Source organism: Anticarsia gemmatalis, chromosome 9 (genome assembly GCF_050436995.1).
Source record: "Anticarsia gemmatalis isolate Benzon Research Colony breed Stoneville strain chromosome 9, ilAntGemm2 primary, whole genome shotgun sequence".
Classification (NCBI taxonomy): Eukaryota; Metazoa; Arthropoda; class Insecta; order Lepidoptera; family Erebidae; genus Anticarsia; species Anticarsia gemmatalis.
Genome location: NC_134753.1, coordinates 10,634,763 through 10,654,240, shown reverse-complemented (window position 1 = coordinate 10,654,240; position 19,478 = coordinate 10,634,763). Strand labels below are relative to the sequence as shown.

General features: G+C 35.6%; 4 protein-coding genes across 4 annotated transcripts; 2 read left to right on the top strand and 2 right to left on the bottom strand.

Annotated features, from left to right (window-relative positions):
- Window positions 1–234: 234 nt before the first annotated feature.
- LOC142975697 (uncharacterized) lies at window positions 235–9,809 on the top strand. The gene is made up of 9 exons (XM_076118696.1): window positions 235–581; window positions 1,924–2,070; window positions 2,557–2,709; window positions 3,215–3,383; window positions 3,843–4,078; window positions 4,507–4,624; window positions 5,551–5,744; window positions 6,474–6,603; window positions 9,391–9,809. Exons 1-9 carry the CDS (start codon window positions 447–449, stop codon window positions 9,771–9,773), a joined length of 1,665 nt encoding a protein of 554 aa, XP_075974811.1. The 5' UTR covers window positions 235–446; the 3' UTR covers window positions 9,774–9,809.
- Window positions 9,810–10,689: 880 nt separating this feature from the next.
- Window positions 10,690–11,682, bottom strand: LOC142975613 (cyclohexanol dehydrogenase-like). The gene has a single exon (XM_076118570.1). It carries the CDS (start codon window positions 11,620–11,622, stop codon window positions 10,828–10,830), a length of 795 nt encoding a protein of 264 aa, XP_075974685.1. The 5' UTR covers window positions 11,623–11,682; the 3' UTR covers window positions 10,690–10,827.
- Window positions 11,683–13,729: 2,047 nt separating this feature from the next.
- Window positions 13,730–14,926, top strand: LOC142975614 (3-oxoacyl-[acyl-carrier-protein] reductase FabG-like). Its single transcript, XM_076118571.1, has one exon. It carries the CDS (start codon window positions 13,776–13,778, stop codon window positions 14,553–14,555), a length of 780 nt encoding a protein of 259 aa, XP_075974686.1. The 5' UTR covers window positions 13,730–13,775; the 3' UTR covers window positions 14,556–14,926.
- A 1,275-nt stretch (window positions 14,927–16,201) lies between these two features.
- Window positions 16,202–17,503, bottom strand: LOC142975689 (3-oxoacyl-[acyl-carrier-protein] reductase FabG-like). The gene has a single exon (XM_076118688.1). The coding sequence runs from the start codon at window positions 17,399–17,401 to the stop codon at window positions 16,622–16,624; it is 780 nt and encodes a 259-aa protein (XP_075974803.1). The 5' UTR covers window positions 17,402–17,503; the 3' UTR covers window positions 16,202–16,621.
- Window positions 17,504–19,478: the final 1,975 nt, after the last annotated feature.

The following is a 19,478-nucleotide window of genomic DNA, read 5'->3' as shown; positions in this document are numbered from 1 at the left end:
ATACTAAAATATATTATATTATTACTGCGGGTGCAAGCAGTAGCCTCTAGTTCTTATAGGAATATATAGAACATATAGCCTAGGAATATAAATGTAAACATAAAAAAAAGCATTTTAGAGAGAAGAGCAGTTAACCATAGAGTCAAGATCATAACTTATTCGGCGGATAGTTATTGCTGCGTAAAACGAAACATTTGTTAGTGCTCTATAGTCTATGGTGCAATCACGTCAGTTTGTAATGTCAATGTCACTGCGTGCGGGGAAATAACGGCGGCCGCCTCGCAGTGCTCGTTACCGTGTTTCATGATTTTTGTTTGAGCGTTTGTTTACGTGACTCCCTGTTACATGAAATTGTGACTAACGTAATCTTTCACTAGAATAGTACAGTAAACAATAGCAATAAATACAATGTTGTGAGTATCGAAAGATACGTGTTAATTATAAAAATGTCTAACTCACTTTCGAGTAATAAAAGTCATTCTAAAAAAGCGAATAGTAGCAGAGAACGTGATAGAAATAAGTCAGTAGCCTCAGAATCCGGTGGTTCAAGCCAGTGCGATACTCCTCCGCTAACAGAAAAGGTAATTTCGTTAAGATCTTAGAGGTTATCAAAATAAAACTTTCGCTGCAAACTAGTTTTTTGGGTGAATGCATGAACTTGACATTCATTAAAGTTTAACAGAATGTTGTCATTACATGATAAAATAAAAGTTATCAGATAAAATTGACATACATTTTGTAACCTATTAAAGTTGCGAAATAATGCTTATAGGTACTTGATCACATTATCAGTATTACCTATGATACATAAATATACCATGGTGATTTTCTATGGTTCTTTTGTTCAACCAAACTCTCAATTATTATTTACAGGCAATATAAATGTATTAAATAATAGATTCAAAATATAATTAAAATAAATCCTCAACAGAAAATAGTTAAATTCATTAATTTTGTTCATCAAATAAGTTCACATTGGTATTTACTTTCTATGTGTATAAACTGGTACTTGGAGAATATATTTTGTTGTTTATTATGAAAAGATTACTTGAATTAATGTAGGTTTAACTAATGGGCCTAAATTATATCTAGTTCATTTATAGGGCACTGTTGTAATGTTAAATATTACATTATAATTTTCCAATTAATGCCATTGTATCTAGATCTTTCACCTCTTTTTCAAATTGTAAAATAAAATGAAGTAGGTGTTTACATAGGATAATATAAAAAAGTACAATGATTACTATTCAATTTGTAGTATAACAAGTAAATCTTATGAAAGCAATTTATTATATCTTCATTACTAAAATCAACCTGTATTTACTCTTTAACCAGACAACTAATAAATATCCAATAAACAGCTTACAATATAACAGTTTCTTTAGCACTGGCTATTAGAACAGACATTTGTAAGTTAAAAATAGAGAACTAAAAATACAAAGAGGTCAGCTAGAATAGAATATTTCACAACAAGCCTCTTGCTTCTTTCATAAACATTGTTTGTTGGTATATTCCTAGTAATTCCTTCTATCACTGCCTTACAGCTCAATAAAAGTTACCCTTTGTCCTCTTTAGCACAAATCTGAAGGATGTTGGAAAAATTTGTCACTCTGGTGTCTGGAAAAACAATTCCCAGTTGTCAGGGGCAGTAATTCCTTCTAGTACTGTCCCCTAGGATTTAAAAAGTTACCTTCTGTCCACTTTAGTACAAATTTGGAGGAAATAATTGGGATAAATTTACACCCTAGTAGGGGAGACAATTCCCAGTTGACAGTCAACAATGCTAGAGATAGCTACTGGGAAATTACTTTTTTATACATTCTTGATCCATTGCTGGAAGACAATTCTCAGTTGCCAGGGGACAATGTTAGAAGGAACTATCTTTTTGATCAATTGCTTATTATTCTTATGTGATGTTTCCAGGATGGCAGTTCATCACAAGGAAGGTTTGCTGGCATCAGTGCTGAGTCAGTGCAGTGCATGGCTGAGCAGTGTGGGGCTGAGATCAATGCAGAGGCCTGTGCGAACCTCGCTGAGGATGTCAGCTATAAACTCAGACAAGTTATTAGTGTGAGTTTCTTATGTATTTACATTTATTTTTAGGCTTAAAGTTCATGGGATTGTGGATAGAAATTTGGAAGGATAATCTTTGGGTCACAGAGATCTTTACTGACAAACAAATAAGTTAGTTGAGTCCATTACCTTTACAGCAGCTTCTTGGATCTAAGTCCTGCTCTAAAAGCATCTTAGATCATCATTGTTACTCAATGCCTTAGTCAAGCCAAACTAAGCATTTCAAAATTTAACCATATTTCAACTTTTACAATAACTATAAGCTTCTAAAGTACAAATAACTAAAACATATATGCCACTATTTTAGATATGTGGCAGTATACATTAATTACAAGTCATTTCTTATTGGCATATTAGTTAATTGGCGCATATATCAAATATATCTATTTTACAAACAATTGATTGAGATTATAGAAAGAATAATGTAGTTTCTGAAGACCCTCAAAGATATTAATGTAGATGTAATTCCTCTGTTATCCTCAGACACTGGCCCTACACAGTGAGATGATGAAGAAGACCTGTGTGGACAGCTGGGACGTGAACCAAGTGCTAATGCTGTCTGACACCAGTCCTATAGTCGGGACGTGCGCGACGCAATACGCGGCGTTCGGCGAGGAAAAGTTGTGTGTACCTCTTGTAAGTATAACAGCATATTTTCTACATATTACCTTTTCAATGCTATACATTCGGATCCTGTAAAGTATGGAATATCAAATTAAATGTGCTCAAAGAAGAATTAACCCAGAATTCTGCTTCGAGATTTGTCCATCTGCCGTTTATTCTCTCTTGAATGTACTGTGATCCCTTTTGTCATCCCCCATGGGATAGCCAGGGTCCCTTGCCCTACAAATGACGCGAAACTCATAACGACTTAAGCATTTAAGGGAAAACTTTATCCAGTGTTTTTTTTATGTCGTCGTATGTCATCGCATGTCATTCTTAAGTAATTGATTCCTCAAATTCGACTCCTATTAGGCTAAGTAAATATGTATGTCTCTTCTTTCGTATATAATAATTGCCGATATTCACACATTATGTCATATAGACCAGAACCGCCGGTTACGAGTACTACACACCTGTCTTTTTGAAGACATTAACTTACTTTTTCGTCTTAATTAAATATCTTCGTATATATTTTCAGGAGAATCTAATGAGCGTGCCGGACGTTAGCACGAACGTGCACAGTCACAACTTTACCTCGGAGCCCACGGTGACGGTGGAGTGGATCACCGATGACAAGAGTCTCAACACGGCCAGCAATATTCAGAATAGTGTACAACTAACTAATTATTACGCCCAAGTTGCTAGAGGTGAGCTTAAAATGCACGTATTAACCCTTTGACCGCGACGGTCGGCTATACTTGACAAATCGTAACGTGCTTACTACTACAAAATTATGTTTAATCAATCCACTTTAAAGCAACAAGTAAAGTTGTGGAAGGCTTATAAAGTGCTAGATTTTCTTTCTCTCCTAAGCAAGGAATTATTTTAACTTTAGGAGTTTTATAGCGTGTTACGTTCTCGTGAATATTTAGAATTCACACTCTTAGCTTGATCAATATTCAATGAAAAATCTGTGAGTTCATTTGTGTAGGAAAGGAAAACACAGCAAAATAAAAATATGCATACAATATAAAAAAATATAGAAAGATGAAAGTATAACGAATACGTACGTATACGTTCACGCACGCACGTATTCACACATTCTCTTACATACTGCAAAACACAAGTTAAAAAAATAAAACTCATTATCTTTTATTCCTCCACAGCAATACTCCTCCTCAGACTGGACACAAAGAATATAGCCCTCGAAGACCTAGCAACAAACACTAGAATAGGTCCGATATTTCCCAACCTATTCAACTTAGCCGTGTTAGTACTAAACGACGACAATCTCAACGCTCTCAACGTGCCCGCTAAGAAACCGCTACAGATCACTGTACTGGATATGGTCGATGCTCTCTGTTCAAACCCTTGCAGTCTGGATACCAATATACAACAACAAGTAAGTTCTTTTTTGGTAATCGTTTCTGAGAAAATGTACAATGGGGAATATTAAGTCATTCAGAATATAGATTACTTTCGTAGTAGAATTAAACTAATTTATATATAGAAATTAATTTAAGCATCAAAAATGATATGTTACTTGTTGGCCTCATCTCTAAATTACAAATTTGACATGGGTTATTATTTGAATGTTAGAGAAAGTCCCCGATACTAATGTTTTAAAGCTTTTTACCTTGAGTTTCTTTATTTTAACTTGCTTATATGTGGAACTAACACTCGGATTAAAATTAAATTTTTATGTGCGTTAGCCACACGAGGGCAGCAGTATTTCTTTCTTACATCATCAAACACTGGGACTAGACTAAACGCGAGTGATACTAATTTCTTTATATGTTTATTGATATGCAACTAACAGAGGTTTTTTAGTTTCAGAGGTTATTTCCCGTGATGGTGTCAAACATACTCGGTAACGGATCCCTCGCTGAAAAAATGGTTGCTATACTCACGAAAATCACACGTACCTGGCCCGCATTTAATAATATTGGTAAGATTAAAGTAATATTTTTGGACTACCCACCCACTATTTCGAACTAGACTCGAAATTATCAATTATTTGTTTAATACGCATGTATTTGTTCAATATTTCAGTCTTTACTCTATTTATAAGTGTAGTCAATATAAAGCGTCACTCGCCCGCATTCGCGCTTGTGGTTTGATGCTATATTAGGACAAAGTTAACTAGTATGTACATAGTAATGCGATAATTATGTGTCAACAACAAAACATATTTTAATTAACATTTTTAAACTATTGCGGCTTGTGCACATATTACTAAGTTGCACAAAGGGTCTTCATGCGCGGTGAATATTTTATAGGGCTCGATACGTCACCCTATGACCACGGTCGTTACAATTCGATCGAAGCGTCGAGCAGTAAATAAAATATGTGATCTTTAAAATATTCACCGCGGATAAAACTCACTGTAGATTTTAGTATAAACTTTTGAATGGAATGCAAAACAAGCATTTAGAGCACGTTTTCATATTTAGTTAGTTTATGTTCTTTGTAAGTTCTCTTTGCTTAGTTTTGCATTCATAATAATTTCAAATCAGTCCTATTTTTTTTGTAGTACCCATTTTATTGTTAATACCTATAGTCCAACAACACAGTAGAGAGCCTTGTATGTAAGGTTCACAGCTGGCAGAAGTATGAAAAAATTAGAATTTAATACTAAATTTAGAATAGTGACTCGCAAGCTTATGCAGCTGACGGTGTCCAGTTTGATCCAGCTCTACTTTACTTTGGAAATAACTAAAACTATTATTATAACCAATCAAGGCAAGAGCCAAGGCTCTCTACTTTGTTGGACTATAGTAATTTGGAATCATGATAAAAAAGTTCTGAATTTAATTGTTTACTTTAAAACCTAAGACACCAACATCTTTCTAAAGACTTGCACTTGTGTCACAGGTCGTGGTATCCTGTACGACTACATCGCGCAGGGCTCGAAGGAGCGTCTGACGGCGCCCATGGTGAAGTGCGTGATGGCGCTGGGGCGGCGCGCGCTCGTGCAGTGCCTCGCCGACCACCTCGACCACGTGGACGGCGCGGTACACGCCGCGCGCCACTCGCACCTGCATACTGACATTAGGGAAGCTATGCTGGTGAGTCACGTAACATACATACGTTAAAAAAAAGATTTAAAAGAAGCGCTTTAAACACCCGAGACTGGAAGAAAGAAACCGCCCCTTAAAAACAGGTTTATTTTATGTTTTCTCTACAACTATTTGTGGATCGCAGAGTTATCTCGTCTGATAATTGAACCTACTATCTCCCAAAGCGTTAACATCCACCTTAACTATAGCGCCACGGAGGCCGTCAAGTTATTTTAGTTTAATCGTTATTTTATGAGTCAATGCCATTTGATTCGTCATCCAAAGGCTGATAGTAGAAATCTAAAGTAAAATATTGCTTTCTCTTGGCTTTCTAAAGTTTAAAAACAATTTAAACAAGTTTTATCGGTGAAAGAAAACACCGTAAGGAAAACTGACAAGCCTTATAGTTCTTTAAAAACCTTTTTTATAATATTAATTAGGCATTAAGTCCACCTGGACTCAATGCCTAATTACTCTCTCATTACAGCAGAAATCCCAACCAAACTTAATATCTACGCACATAACATACATTATATCACGCCCGTTTTACCCAAATGTGTAGCTTCTGCCCTTCCAGTTGTATGAAATACACCCACGTTTCGCTTTTTATTAACAATATTAGTGCCATGTAATAGGGCGAGCCTATTGCAATTTATCGGGTACGCTACTAAACTCCGAGCTTACTTAATATCTATTTAAGTTAAACCTATTTTAATCAGTAACATTTGTTATGTACAGGATGCATCGACGTTATTATTAAGATCTGAGCCGACGACGTACCTGGAGGACTTCGTGATGACTGACTACACCATGTACGAGATATTAGGAGACTCAATACTGCCACGACGGACGTTATTTCCACATACAGGTACGTCATATCCATTTTTTTTATTGTCAAAGTTGGTAAATTTACCACTGAGTGGTTAAAAACTGACTCGGGTGAGCTGATTACTTAAAAAATTGCTTGTTTAGGAACAAGGGTAAGTTATTTTAATTATAAATAAATAAATAAATATCATTGGACAACTTACACACGGTCATTTGATTCCAAACTAAGCAGAGCTTGTACTATGGTAACCAAGTAACTGATAAACATACTTATATACTTCTAAATACATACTTATATAGATAAATTGACATCCAGGCTCAGAACAAATACTCGTGCTCTTCACACAAAGATTTGTCCCGGGTGGACAAATTATTGATATTACCAATTGAACTGATAAGTAAAAAAATCGTTTGAAAACAATGTAATAAGTTAAATTGAAATACAAAATATCCTTTATTTCGTTAACTTTTAATACTTTGAATCTACCATCGTTTCGATGGTTGCTTGTGAGAATAAACGACAAGAAACTCACGGCTAGCTATTTTAAATTGCAATACGTTTATTACAATTTTATATTGGAGATTTACTGACGGGAGTATAAAAAAGAAATGTTAAAAAATATTATAGTTACGAACTAAAGTGTTATTACTCATATTGTGTTTTAAAATTTAAGAATATTTCAAAAAAATGCAATAATTTATGGAAATTACAATTTTCTTTAATACGTAGTTTTGTTACAGCACAGAGATTTACATTACAATGTATTGTTTTGAGCAACTTATTAATATGCATTTATGACTTAAAACTACTTAAGTGTGTCGAAAATTTTACTGCAATAAATAAATATTTTCAAAATGAAATGTAAGAGGAACCTCAAAATATATTTCTAACTTGATCATTAGTTTTTTGGTAATGTCATTTATTTGAATAATAAGATATCTATACTAATATTATAAAGCTGAAGAGTTTGTTTGTTTGTTTGTTTGTTTGTTTGAACGCGCTAATCTCAGAAACTACTGGTCCGATTTGAAAAATTCTTTCAGTGTTAAATAGCCCATTTATCGAGGAAGGTTATAGGCTATATATCATCACGCTGCTACCAATAGGAGCAGAGTACCAGTAAAAAATGTTTCGGAAACGGGGAAAATTTTGACCCATTCTCTCTTATGTGACGCAAGCGAAGTTGCGCGGGTCAGCTAGTCATTAATATTAGTTACAATACAATTACTTTTAAAAAAGTAATTATAATAAAATACCTACTTGCTTTTTTATTATTGTAAAAAAGGTTTTTATATGCAAAGGTTAAGGTTTTCTTTTTTTTTATCTCTAAGTGAGACTTATGATTTACTTATTAAAAGCTTATGAATAAACATTTTTTAGCTATGATATTATCGCGACTGCTATGGCGCGGTCGGTAGTGCATTCATATGACTTACAGTCGGATACAATACCGACCACGGGACAGAGGCAGCAGTCAGTAAGTTTTTTGTGTTGGATAGTTCATTTATCAAAGAAGCCTTTATAACATCACGCTTAGACTAACAGCGGTAGAACATTAATAGAATATGTTGTGAAAACGGGAAAACTAAAGTCCACGCAGACAATGTCGCGGGTGGCCGCTATTGTGTAATAAATCTATTTGAAATTAATGTGTCTCAATTAAACTAATGAATTATTCAAATTTTGATCACGACTTGAATTACAATCATTGAGACGATCCTAGTTCCTGACGAATTATGTGTTCTGTGTAATTTATGTGACACATTATAAAAGTAATATCTTCTGGGCCGATATTTGGCGAAGCGGCCAGTTTTAATAAAAAAACTAGTCGTGGCAACTTAACCACTGCGCCACGGAAGCCGTCATTTGGTTATACCAATAAAATAAAAGGTCATAATAATCCTGCTAGATTTCTTTCAAATTCTTGATATTTATTCATTAATTTCACTATTTATTATTAAAGCAACGTACCGATGACTTTTCGAAGTTATGTGTGTATAAGAAATAATTATCACTCGTTCCCAAGGTGAAGAAAAATATCGTGATGAAGCCTTGCATGCCTGATAGTTCTTTAGAACAGTGCTTGAGGGAAAAAAAAGTCCCCGCACTTGGCCAGCAAGCTGGCCTCAAGGCCTCCTTCCCTCATTACCTCGGGGCTATAGTCCCGGATTTTACGTACGCGTGCGTTTGGTCGAAGTCAATACGTACAGGCCCTTAACGACTGCAATTTATATTTCTACCTTGACCTTTATCCTTGACATTTATGACTGGCTTAGACAAGCACGTGTCAAAAATGTGTTATCGGGGTAATCCTCGTGTATAATAAATTAATAATACATAAGTATGTTCTAGTTATGTTACGGGGTTTTATTCGCCCCTGTCTGGATAAGTATTAGATAGCCTACCAGGTGGAATTTTGCAATTGGTTTCATACATTCTTCCGTGCCTCTCAGAGCATGTAAAGCCGCGTCATATATCTGGCCTCTCACTCGTCGTGGCGCCCATCGGGCTACAATAATGAAGGAATAAATAATTAATTATCTGTCCCACCAAGCAATGAGAATGTACCTGTCTATTGTGTATACTCTTGGACACTATAAACAAAGTCCTGCAGAGTTGGCTAGTTTCAATAAAACTGCCGTTGGCCAGTATCGGCCAGGAGGACATTATAATAAAATTATTACGTCTCGGTTATTTGATTTCATTCATCATGCTCTGAAACAATATTAGTGGGTCCAGAATTTTGTTTTTTTCTCCAATTTTGAACTGGTTAAGCCTTAGCTTCTCCTCTCCGATATCGTGGTACTAATATCTTTTTTTTTCCAGATATAGTCACAAACGGCAATGCAAGTCCAGAAAAGACGACCGACGAAGACTTCACATACATGCCTCTACGACCTGTGATCAAAAGGCCCAAGTTACGCCTTTTACCCACTCGTGTACCTTCAAGGAACGGTGTCCATAGAGAAAATGTCTTTAAACCAACTAAGTTTAAAAGTGAAAGAAGCATAAGAATAAAATTAAAGAATTTTAGAACCCAAGTGTCGAGACAAATAGTGAGAAATCAAGTGAACAATTCAGTGCATAGTCGTGTTGATCGAGTCGGTGTGAATGGCGTGGTCGTGGCTAGCGGCCTACTCAATAGATTTAGGTACAAATTGAATAAATCTAGTGCTGAATTTCCAATATTTGGAGCCCTTATGTTGTAAGCTTTACTTTATCATATATAAATTATTACATTTTTATTGTGTTCGTTTTATTGTTACCCTTATATAAGTGCGGTTATAGTAACTTGTGCTCTTCAAATGAGTCAAAAATTTGCGACTAAATTTCAATAGAATCATGTCTGTATAGATTCTATTAGCCGCAGGACTGCTGTAGAACATATTAGTACAACACATTCCAGCCTAAATACCTATCCACAAAAAGATTTTAAACAATTATATTTTTTGTAAGGCATCATTGTTTGTGAATTAGCGTAGACTGATTTTGATTAATCGCAATAACATAAAAAAATATTTAGAACAAAAACATCTGCCTATATTTTGTGGTATGCTTTTTTGTACAATTTTAATTTAGTTCTTGAAAATATCAATGTTAAAACGTTCAAGGTCTTTAGAAGATCAGAAACCGAGAAACTGCCGCTTCCGCGAGAACTATAGTTTTAAGGCTTATAACCGTCTGATTTACACCCTGTATAATACCTAATACCTACTTACAATAACTCGAACTCATAAATAAGCTTTAATTTAATCTTTCCTTATACCGCGTTGCATAGTGCATATAAAGTAGATATAACAATGTCAATTAATTTTTAATGCGACATATGGCTTGCCTACCTGCGTATTTATTGCCGTAATTAGAACACATTAGAGCATATCTAAATCTTGTTGTGTGGAAATCTATAAGGGAGGTCATGTTCATTGGACGTATTTTGGCTGACGTGATAATGTTCGTTCTCCTTCAGACAATTTAGGCTTCAAGGCACGCCATGATAGGGATATAGGTTGTCTCGAGATCAAAGGAAGCTACGAGTATCTTTACATGTTGTATTGTTCTCATGAGTTGATAGGTAATTAAGTTATTAAACTTAGCAATTGGATATAAAGAAAATAATAAAAATAATTCATAAAAATATATTGATTACACAGTTAGGTACTTGATTAAAACATTGCGATGGTATATGAAACAGTAGGTACATAAACTTATAGCTAGCCTATCTCTTAGCAGTTAAACAATCACAATATTAAGTAAGTGTATGTTTTATGCCTGTAGTTCAATGTTTCCGAGATGCGGCACTAATATCGCACCATTATCTGACACAAACGAAGAGCCAGTGATACTCCTTCCTTTGTCACTAGCAATGAACAAAATAAGATCGGCGATTTCTTCAGAATCAGCTACTTTCCCCAACGGAGAAGTTTTCGTCATACTATCCCAAAAATCTTCTTGGGCTTCCTTCTTTACGCCTAAAACTTGCATAATATCTGTTCTCACGAAGCCAGGATTAACACTGTTCACGCGAACGCCTTTCGGTGCTAGTTCCAAAGCTACACACTTCGTGAAGTGATCCAATCCGGCTTTAGACGTGTGGTAAGCAAAGCAGTTCTCAATAGTCACTCTCTTCCCTACTATACTTGAAACGTTCACAATATTACCCTTCGTCTCAATGAGGTGTGGAGCAGCCAAATGCGTCAAATAAACAGCCGACCGAAGATTCGTAGCTATCACTTTGTCGAAGCTGTCCACGACGTTTTCAGATAAAATTTTATCGATGGAAAATATTCCGGCATTGTTGACTAATACGTCGAGTTTTCCAAAGTGCTTGATGGTGCCGTGGACGATTTTTTTCAGGTCTTCATCGTTGGTAACGTCTGCTGTGATGACAAGAGGTTTGCTACCTACAGCTGAGCATTGTTCGGAGACATAACGTAATTTTTCCTGATTTCTTCCGACAATGGTGACGCGCGCTCCTTCTTTAGAAAACGCAATTGCTGTAGCGGCACCGATGCCTGAACTCGCACCGGTTACAATCACTACCTTATTCTTGAAGCTCATTTTTTACTTGTACAGATCGGGGGTGGGACAATGAATGAATTGCGTCTGCAACGACTACGCCCTTTTATATACCGCGCGTTCGTCTTGTACAACGTGGCTGTAATGCACAATTTTGACTAAGACTGTTTATACTTGCAATAAATATGCTCATATATCAGTCCTTTAAAGGTAGATTTATCGATAGTGGTTCAGGATTAATTGCGGGTAAATTTTTAAGTGTAAAAAAGCTGCTACGCGTAATTCAGAAATATTCAAATTGCAAACGCTTGTGTCTGTGAATCTTATTACCTCACGTTTTTTAATATACATAAATAACAGGCATGTAGGTAAATAATAAAACTAAATTAAAGGATAAAATGTGTTATTTTTACACTCGTTTTTTTTCTAACAAACAAAAGACTTAAAGCATAGCATAAAATTCCTTCATAAAAGGTGTGAGTAACTTTTTGCAGGTTGTTATAATATTGACAAGTCATTCACCTACACAATAAGGAAAAGTGTTCATGCACTCTTTACCCTCAGGTCAAACTTAAACTCGTCTTTAAAAAGGCTTCACTACTCAATATCCGACGGACACCGATGCAACGTAGCGTTGCTGCCACGCTTGTGTGTTAACATTGGTTTAAACGTCTGGATTAGATTAGGGAAACATTGTTTTGTCTTTATCACTTACAGATAGAATGAAAGTAACAAAACATAAGTTATGAAAATAGTTAACATAAAACATTGATAAATTAAATATCTGATCTGCGCTTTTGAATCGCGACATAGGAAGCGAGGGTTTATTATTACAAGCTGTACTGGAGATCTGTTTTTCATTCTACTTTAATGGTGCACTACCTGACCCGCGCAACTTCGCTTGCGTCCAATAAGAGAGAATGGGTGAAATTTTTCCCCGTTTTTGTAACATTAATTACTGTTACTCTGCTCCTTTTAGTCGTAGCGTGATGATATATTATAGCCCATGTCCTTTCTCGGGTATCAAAATATCTCATGTATGTCAATATCATAAATTTCATGCAAATTGGTTCAGTAGTTAAGGCGTGATTGAGTAGCAGACAGACAGATAGACAGACAGACAGAGTTACTTTTGCATTTGTAATATTAGTATGGATTATCGTGGTAAGAGAGTGAGAGAATCTCTGTATGGTAACAATCTTCTTTATTTTTTAATGACAACTCGGGTACACTAAGAATTGCTCTTGTGTCACGGAGACTTTTACATACATGCAAAAAACGGATACAAAGTACAATTAGACCCGAAACAATTATTTGTAGATCGCACAATTAATTGTTTTGTGTGGGAATCAAATCCGGCGTGGCGACCTTAACCACTACACCACGGAGCAATGAACAAGTACTTATTAGGTAGTTTAGTTGTTACTAAGAAAAATTGGTCACATCACGAGACGAGGTAAACCACAGGAATACTAAACATAAAATAAAAGTTACGCTCACTATTTATTTTATACCAATGAAGATGACACACAGTTCGGTTGGACCCTAGTCTTGCCGGTTTTGTGGCCACTAATTGCCCATTCAAAAGGACGCGAACTTTCACACAAATTGCAAAGTAAATAAAAATTTAGGTTATTGGGTACATACGTACATATCAGTTTTCGATAAGTGTTCGGCTGCTATTTCACTTGAGTCTTCAAACAATTATCCCTTTCGAGGCCTACATATCCATACTTGGTTAAAAACGCGTATTTAACTACCTCTGTGGTCTGAGGTTTCGAATTCAGTTCCCGGGTCAGTAAAAGGCTACCTTTGGATTTTCTCGTTTCCATTTAATTTAAATATAATAAAATTAGAATATTTTTGTTAGTTTCTCAGAGTCCCAAACTGACTGACTGACTGACTGACTGGTATCTGGCAGTAAGCTTGCCCTCTATAACATGCGATTTAAATTGTGAATGGCGAAACATGGGTGTACATAAGTTTTTGTTAAACCTCTGCCTATACGTGTTCAAAGGATATTTTGTAAAAAATTAGTCCCAAGGCTAACTAGTAATGTTTTGTTTTATGAAATATTACATCGCTACCGCCGTACAGCGCGCTCGCAGGTGTCATACACAAACATACTAATAAGTATATGAACATTTGTTGTATTGTCTCATTTCAAATTCAACCTCCGACCAGTATCAACGAAAATGAGTCTCCAAAATAAAGTGGTGATAATAACCGGTGCTAGTTCAGGCATCGGAGCCGCTACAGCAATAAAGTTTGTTGAAGAAGGAGCATTTGTTACAATCGTCGGAAGAAATGCAGAAAAACTACGCGACGTGACCGCCAAATGTGCAGCAGTTGGAAACAAACCTCTTGTTATATCAGCTGAACTAACCAACGATGAAGATCTGAGAAGAATCATCGACAGCACCATCAAACACTTCGGTAAACTCGACGTGTTAGTCAACAATGCAGGAATAGTCCACTATGGGGATATTTTATCTGAAAATGCGATGAGCAGCTTTGATAAAATGATTGCTACGAATCTCCGGCCTGCTGTTTATTTGACGCATTTGGCTGCTCCATACCTCATTGAGACGAAAGGCAATATCGTCAACGTGTCTAGTGTAACCGGCAAACGAGTCGCCTTACCGAATTGCTTCGCGTACAACACGTCGAAAGCTGGACTGGATCACTTTACAAGATCTATGGCATCGGAGCTCGCAGCAAAAGGTGTTCGTGTGAACAGTGTTAATCCAGGAATTGTGCGAACAGACTTATCGCAGAATCTTGGGATCGAGAAGGACCAGGAAGATGATTTCTGGAACGGGTTTAATAAGACAGCGCCTTTGGGGAAGATCGCGGGCTCAGAAGAGATTGCAGATATGATAGTGTTCATAGCGAGTGATAAAGGCAAGAGTATAACTGGTGCGTCGTTTGTAATTGACAATGGTTCGATGGTTGTGCCGCAAATTGTGAAATAATTAATAGAAATAAAAAAAAAACCCCGGAATATGACCTCATCAATTCTGTGAAGAAAATTTACAATATATGCACGCGTCTTACTTTGTATACAAAAATGTATCTAACGCTTTTTAACGTAGATATTTTTAATCACTTAATTGTATTTGTTATTAAAATTAGCTATCGTTTTTGTTCAATGTTTTCAAGAATTAATGACAAATACGCCTGTCATTTGTCGTGAATATTTTTTTTCACAGTTGTATTTAACCTACCTACCTTTTTATAGATATAATCTATGAATGTCTTCCATTTACCACACAATGTATATGTGTGTGTTTGTATTCCATAAACAGTATTTTTTAATATAAGTATCTCCTTTATTCTTAAAGAATCGCTTTGAAATTACAGTGTTTTATTAAACACCTTATACTTATAAAAACTGACAAATATTATCTAAATCGGTTCAATCGAATATCAATAAGACGTTACAGTGACGTAGTTACAAAAAAATTAGACAGTCATTTTTAGAAACAACATTTCGGCCTATCTCGAGATTCAAACTCCAAACCTCTGTTCGGCAGTCACATTACCTATTCACACGTAACAGGCAACTAGGAATGGCAATTTAAATAAATAAATATCATTGGACAACTCACACACGGTCATTTCATTCCAAACTGAGCAGAGCTTGTACTATGGTAACCAGATAACTGATAAACATACTTCTAAATACATACTTATATAGGTAAATTGACAACAAGGCTCAGAACAAATATTCGTGCTCATCACGAAGATTTGTCCCAGGTGGGATTCGAACCCACCACACGCGGCTCTACGGTTATTACAGCGGGGTGACCACTTTAACCACAGCATCAAACGTGCAGTTACGGTACAACTACTCAACGACATTTTTTTCAAAATAAACGCGTTCTTTAAGTGATCAGGTGTAAAACTACTAAAAGGATGACGTGTTTAATCTACAATGGCTATCTCTATAACCAGAAGACTTTAAAGAAATACTCATGAATATGAAATAAATGTAAAAACTAAATTTATGCAAATAGGTACAGCTTATTCGTAATATGGAGATATTTATGTTTTGTCAATGTCTACCTCACTTACGGAGCATTTCATAATATCGGCAGACGAGTTGTTCGGCGCGTATCTATTCGCGTGTAATAAGCGTTGTTTTTGAGAAAAACAAGTCTGTTTGTACTCGAATTCCATCAAATATTTCATCGAAATCAGTTCATTGATTTAGCTGTTAAAGCGTGAAAGATAGACTAAAGCAGTTATAACATAGTTTGGTAATTTTTATTCAATATTATCAACCCCGCAACTGCAAAAGACGTGATAAATAAAGCTGCTCCAACAGGTGCTCCAATTATTCTCAGTGGCTAAGCCAACCTTTGTTTTAATTAATTGAGACAGTCAACTTATAAGCACGACAATGTTGCCGGAAAATTGAATTCTATTTTGTCCATAGATGCTTGTAGACCCTCAGGGCAGGAAGCCAACATATAAATCGGAAATCTTGCTGGAAATTACTGCAAATTAAGTCTTGTCCTTAATCGGTAGAAGGGATTTAGATTAAATTTGACATAAACAGCTTATGAATTGCCGGAAAAGCGGGAACAAGGTATTAAATAAAACACTTAAATTTAAAAGCAATTTTTGAGTGAAAAAGAGAAGTTTTTTAAGTTTATTTTGTTAAAGGTATCCACAATGTTTTGATTATAATAAGCCTTTTATATAAAGAATACATACACAAAAATATCGGGTACGTCGATTGGAAAACATTATCATAGCTATTAGCTATAGGTACTCGTAGCTTCACATGTACGGAATAGAGATCGTATGAAAACCATTCAGGTCCAAATATCCCAATCATAAGCGTTATTAAAAGTTTATAAGGTGGAACAAAAACCATTGGTATTTATAATAAGAAATACAATTAACTACTAAAAAATCTCTAGGTTAAAAATCGTTAGATACATTCTTGTGTAAGAAATACTTCGCGGAAATTTGAACGGATTGATGATCTCACATTAGGTAGGTATGTGCTTTTTTTGTCAATGTGTATTAATTATTTTACAATTTGCGACACAACCATTGTACCATTGTCAGTCACAAACGACGCACCAGTTATACTCTTGCCTTTATCACTCGCTATGAACAATATCAAATCTGCAATCTCTTCTGAACCCGCGATCTTCCCCAAGGGCGCCGTTTTATTAAACGAGTTCCAGAAATCATCTTCCTGGTCCTTCTCGACCCCAAGACCCTCCGATATGTCTGTTCGCACAATTCCTGGATTAACACTGTTCACACGAACACCTTTTGGTGCGAGCTCCGACGCAATTGTTCTTGTAAAGTGGTCCAGCCCAGCTTTCGACGTGTTGTAAGCGAAGCAACGCGGCAAGCCGATCCGTATAGAGGCTACACTGGATACGTTGACGATATTACCTTTCGTCTCAATGAGGTATGGAGCAGCCAAATGTGTCAAATAAACAGCAGGCCTAAGGTTCGTGGCAATCATTTTATCGAAGCTGCTCATTGCAGTTTCAGATAAAATATCATCGAAGTCGAATATTCCTGCATTGTTGACTAACACGTCAAGTTTACCGAAGTGTTTAATGGTGCTGTCGATGATTCTTCTCAGATCTTCATCGTTGGTAAGTTCAGCTGATATAACAAGAGGCTTGTTTCCAACTGCTGCACATTTTGCGGTCACGTTGCGTAGTTTTTCTGCATTTCTTCCCACTATTGAAACAAATGCTCCTTCTTCAACAAACTTTATTGCTGTAGCGGCTCCGATGCCTGAACTAGCACCGGTTACTATCGCCACTTTATTTTGGAGACTCATTTTCGTTAATACCGATCGGAGGTTGAATTTAAAATGAGATAACACAACAAGTCTTAATACATTAGTGTCTATAATAATATGTTTGTCACGTGTGAGCGCGCTGTGGTGACCGGTTGCAATGTAAATTTTCAACTAATAAAGAATTACTAGTTAGCCTTGTCGATATCTTTTCTTCAAAATATCCTTAGAACAAAGTCCGGGACGGTCAAATTTCAAATAAATCACGCTATTTATAATTTTTGCGCAATTAATATATCTTAGTAATGTTTATTCAGTGATGCAGAAAAAAGAATACCTCACTGAATCAACAAATCTCGAGTTTTTTATCATTTTTAATCGGCTTATGTGATAAACCAAACATGAAGCTTAATGCCAAGGTCAATGTTATTTCGATGCAACTGCAAAAAACATAGTTGTAGGTTTTTGCATTTTCTTATCGCGTGATGCATTACCTAATCTAGTCGTAATAAACATAATCAATAACAATATTAATGAGTTGTCATGATAATTATCTTTCTCAGATTGGGTAACTCGTACCAGGGCCACGTCGAATTTTCACCAAGTCGAAAGTATCTTTTAACGAGCGCTAGATCTTTACTACAGCGATTATGCTTACTTGCCCAATTGCTGCAGATAGTCCAAAAGTTTTGGATGACCACTAATAGTATTCATACGGAAAGAGTTTAAATTGTTCAAGCCACTCGAAATTTACAAGAACAGAAAACGATTTTCCTTTTTCTTAGTACTAGATACTGACTTTACCTGTCCAAAGATTTGTCAAACATATAACAGATACGATAACAGTTTGACCGACTGATTGTTTACCAACTAACTGGCTATTAATAGGTATCGGCCCCCATCTCTGAAAATCTGAGGCAACAAGCGTTTGGTCTCTTTGAAGTGATAAATTAATATATTATTATTATAGAACAATATATAAACGCCAGACTACTAAAGTACATACGTTCCTAGTATGTCTTATGTTACATTGTCATTCGTGCCATGTAGGTCCTAGGAACAATTGCGTGCAAAATAATAAGAAATAACCTTGATCCTGCCTTAGTGCCTGCACTGCGTCGTAACATTATACCTAGTACTTACTACATATATACGTACCTATAACCTTTAGCTTTCTAGCAAATAAATTTTATTGTTCACAACACTTTTTCAGATATGTACCTACAATATTCAAAATAAGCTTAATTTACACTATATATACAAATACATAAAAAAAAACAAATATAGGTACTACAAATATACTTACTACGTTTTATTTCAGACTGAACCTAATTACTTTGTAGACAATATTAAACAGCTGTTGAAAAATGTGTCTCGAGGTTTTTGAACTTACCTACTACCTAACTTTGCGTTATTACAATTAAGATTTTAAAGTAACATAATAATTATAATAGTTACGCCTCAAGGGTAAATAGATAATTAATTTAAAATCTCTCATCCTTATGTACTAAGATTATCCTAGATACTGTCCTATGATCTGGGCGATAGTGTAGATATACGACTGTTGATCATAATCGGGAAAAGTGCTAATTAAGTTTCCTAATGTTTAGAGTATTCTTAATAGAAGATTGGATTTTGGTAACGTGCATATGACGATAGGCTCTTATCCTACATCATGAAACCCATTATACGAAGAGAAACAGGGCTATATTTCATTGTACATTACGTAATACAGAAAACGGCACAATACAATAACGACTGAAATGTAATTCAAGTACTATTTAATAGATGGCGCTGCGCGTCTGCGCTATCGTTGTATTTGCAAGTCGACGATTTTCTCATAATATTATGAAAAAGCGAATAAGGATATTTTTTACTAATCTTTGGATTTGAACAAATAATTAAAAAAAGGGTTATTTTTAACCTTGTCTAGAACATTAGCTAGACAGTAGACAGATTAGTAGGTACCTATGTACCAAGTGATAATATAATTTAATTCCATTCAGAGAATTTATTCGAAATAACAAAATTGTTAAATAAAATGCAAAAATCGTGTCTGCTTGTTCTTGTCTATCTGTACCTAATACAAAATGATCACAAAGATTCTCAGCGGCTTATT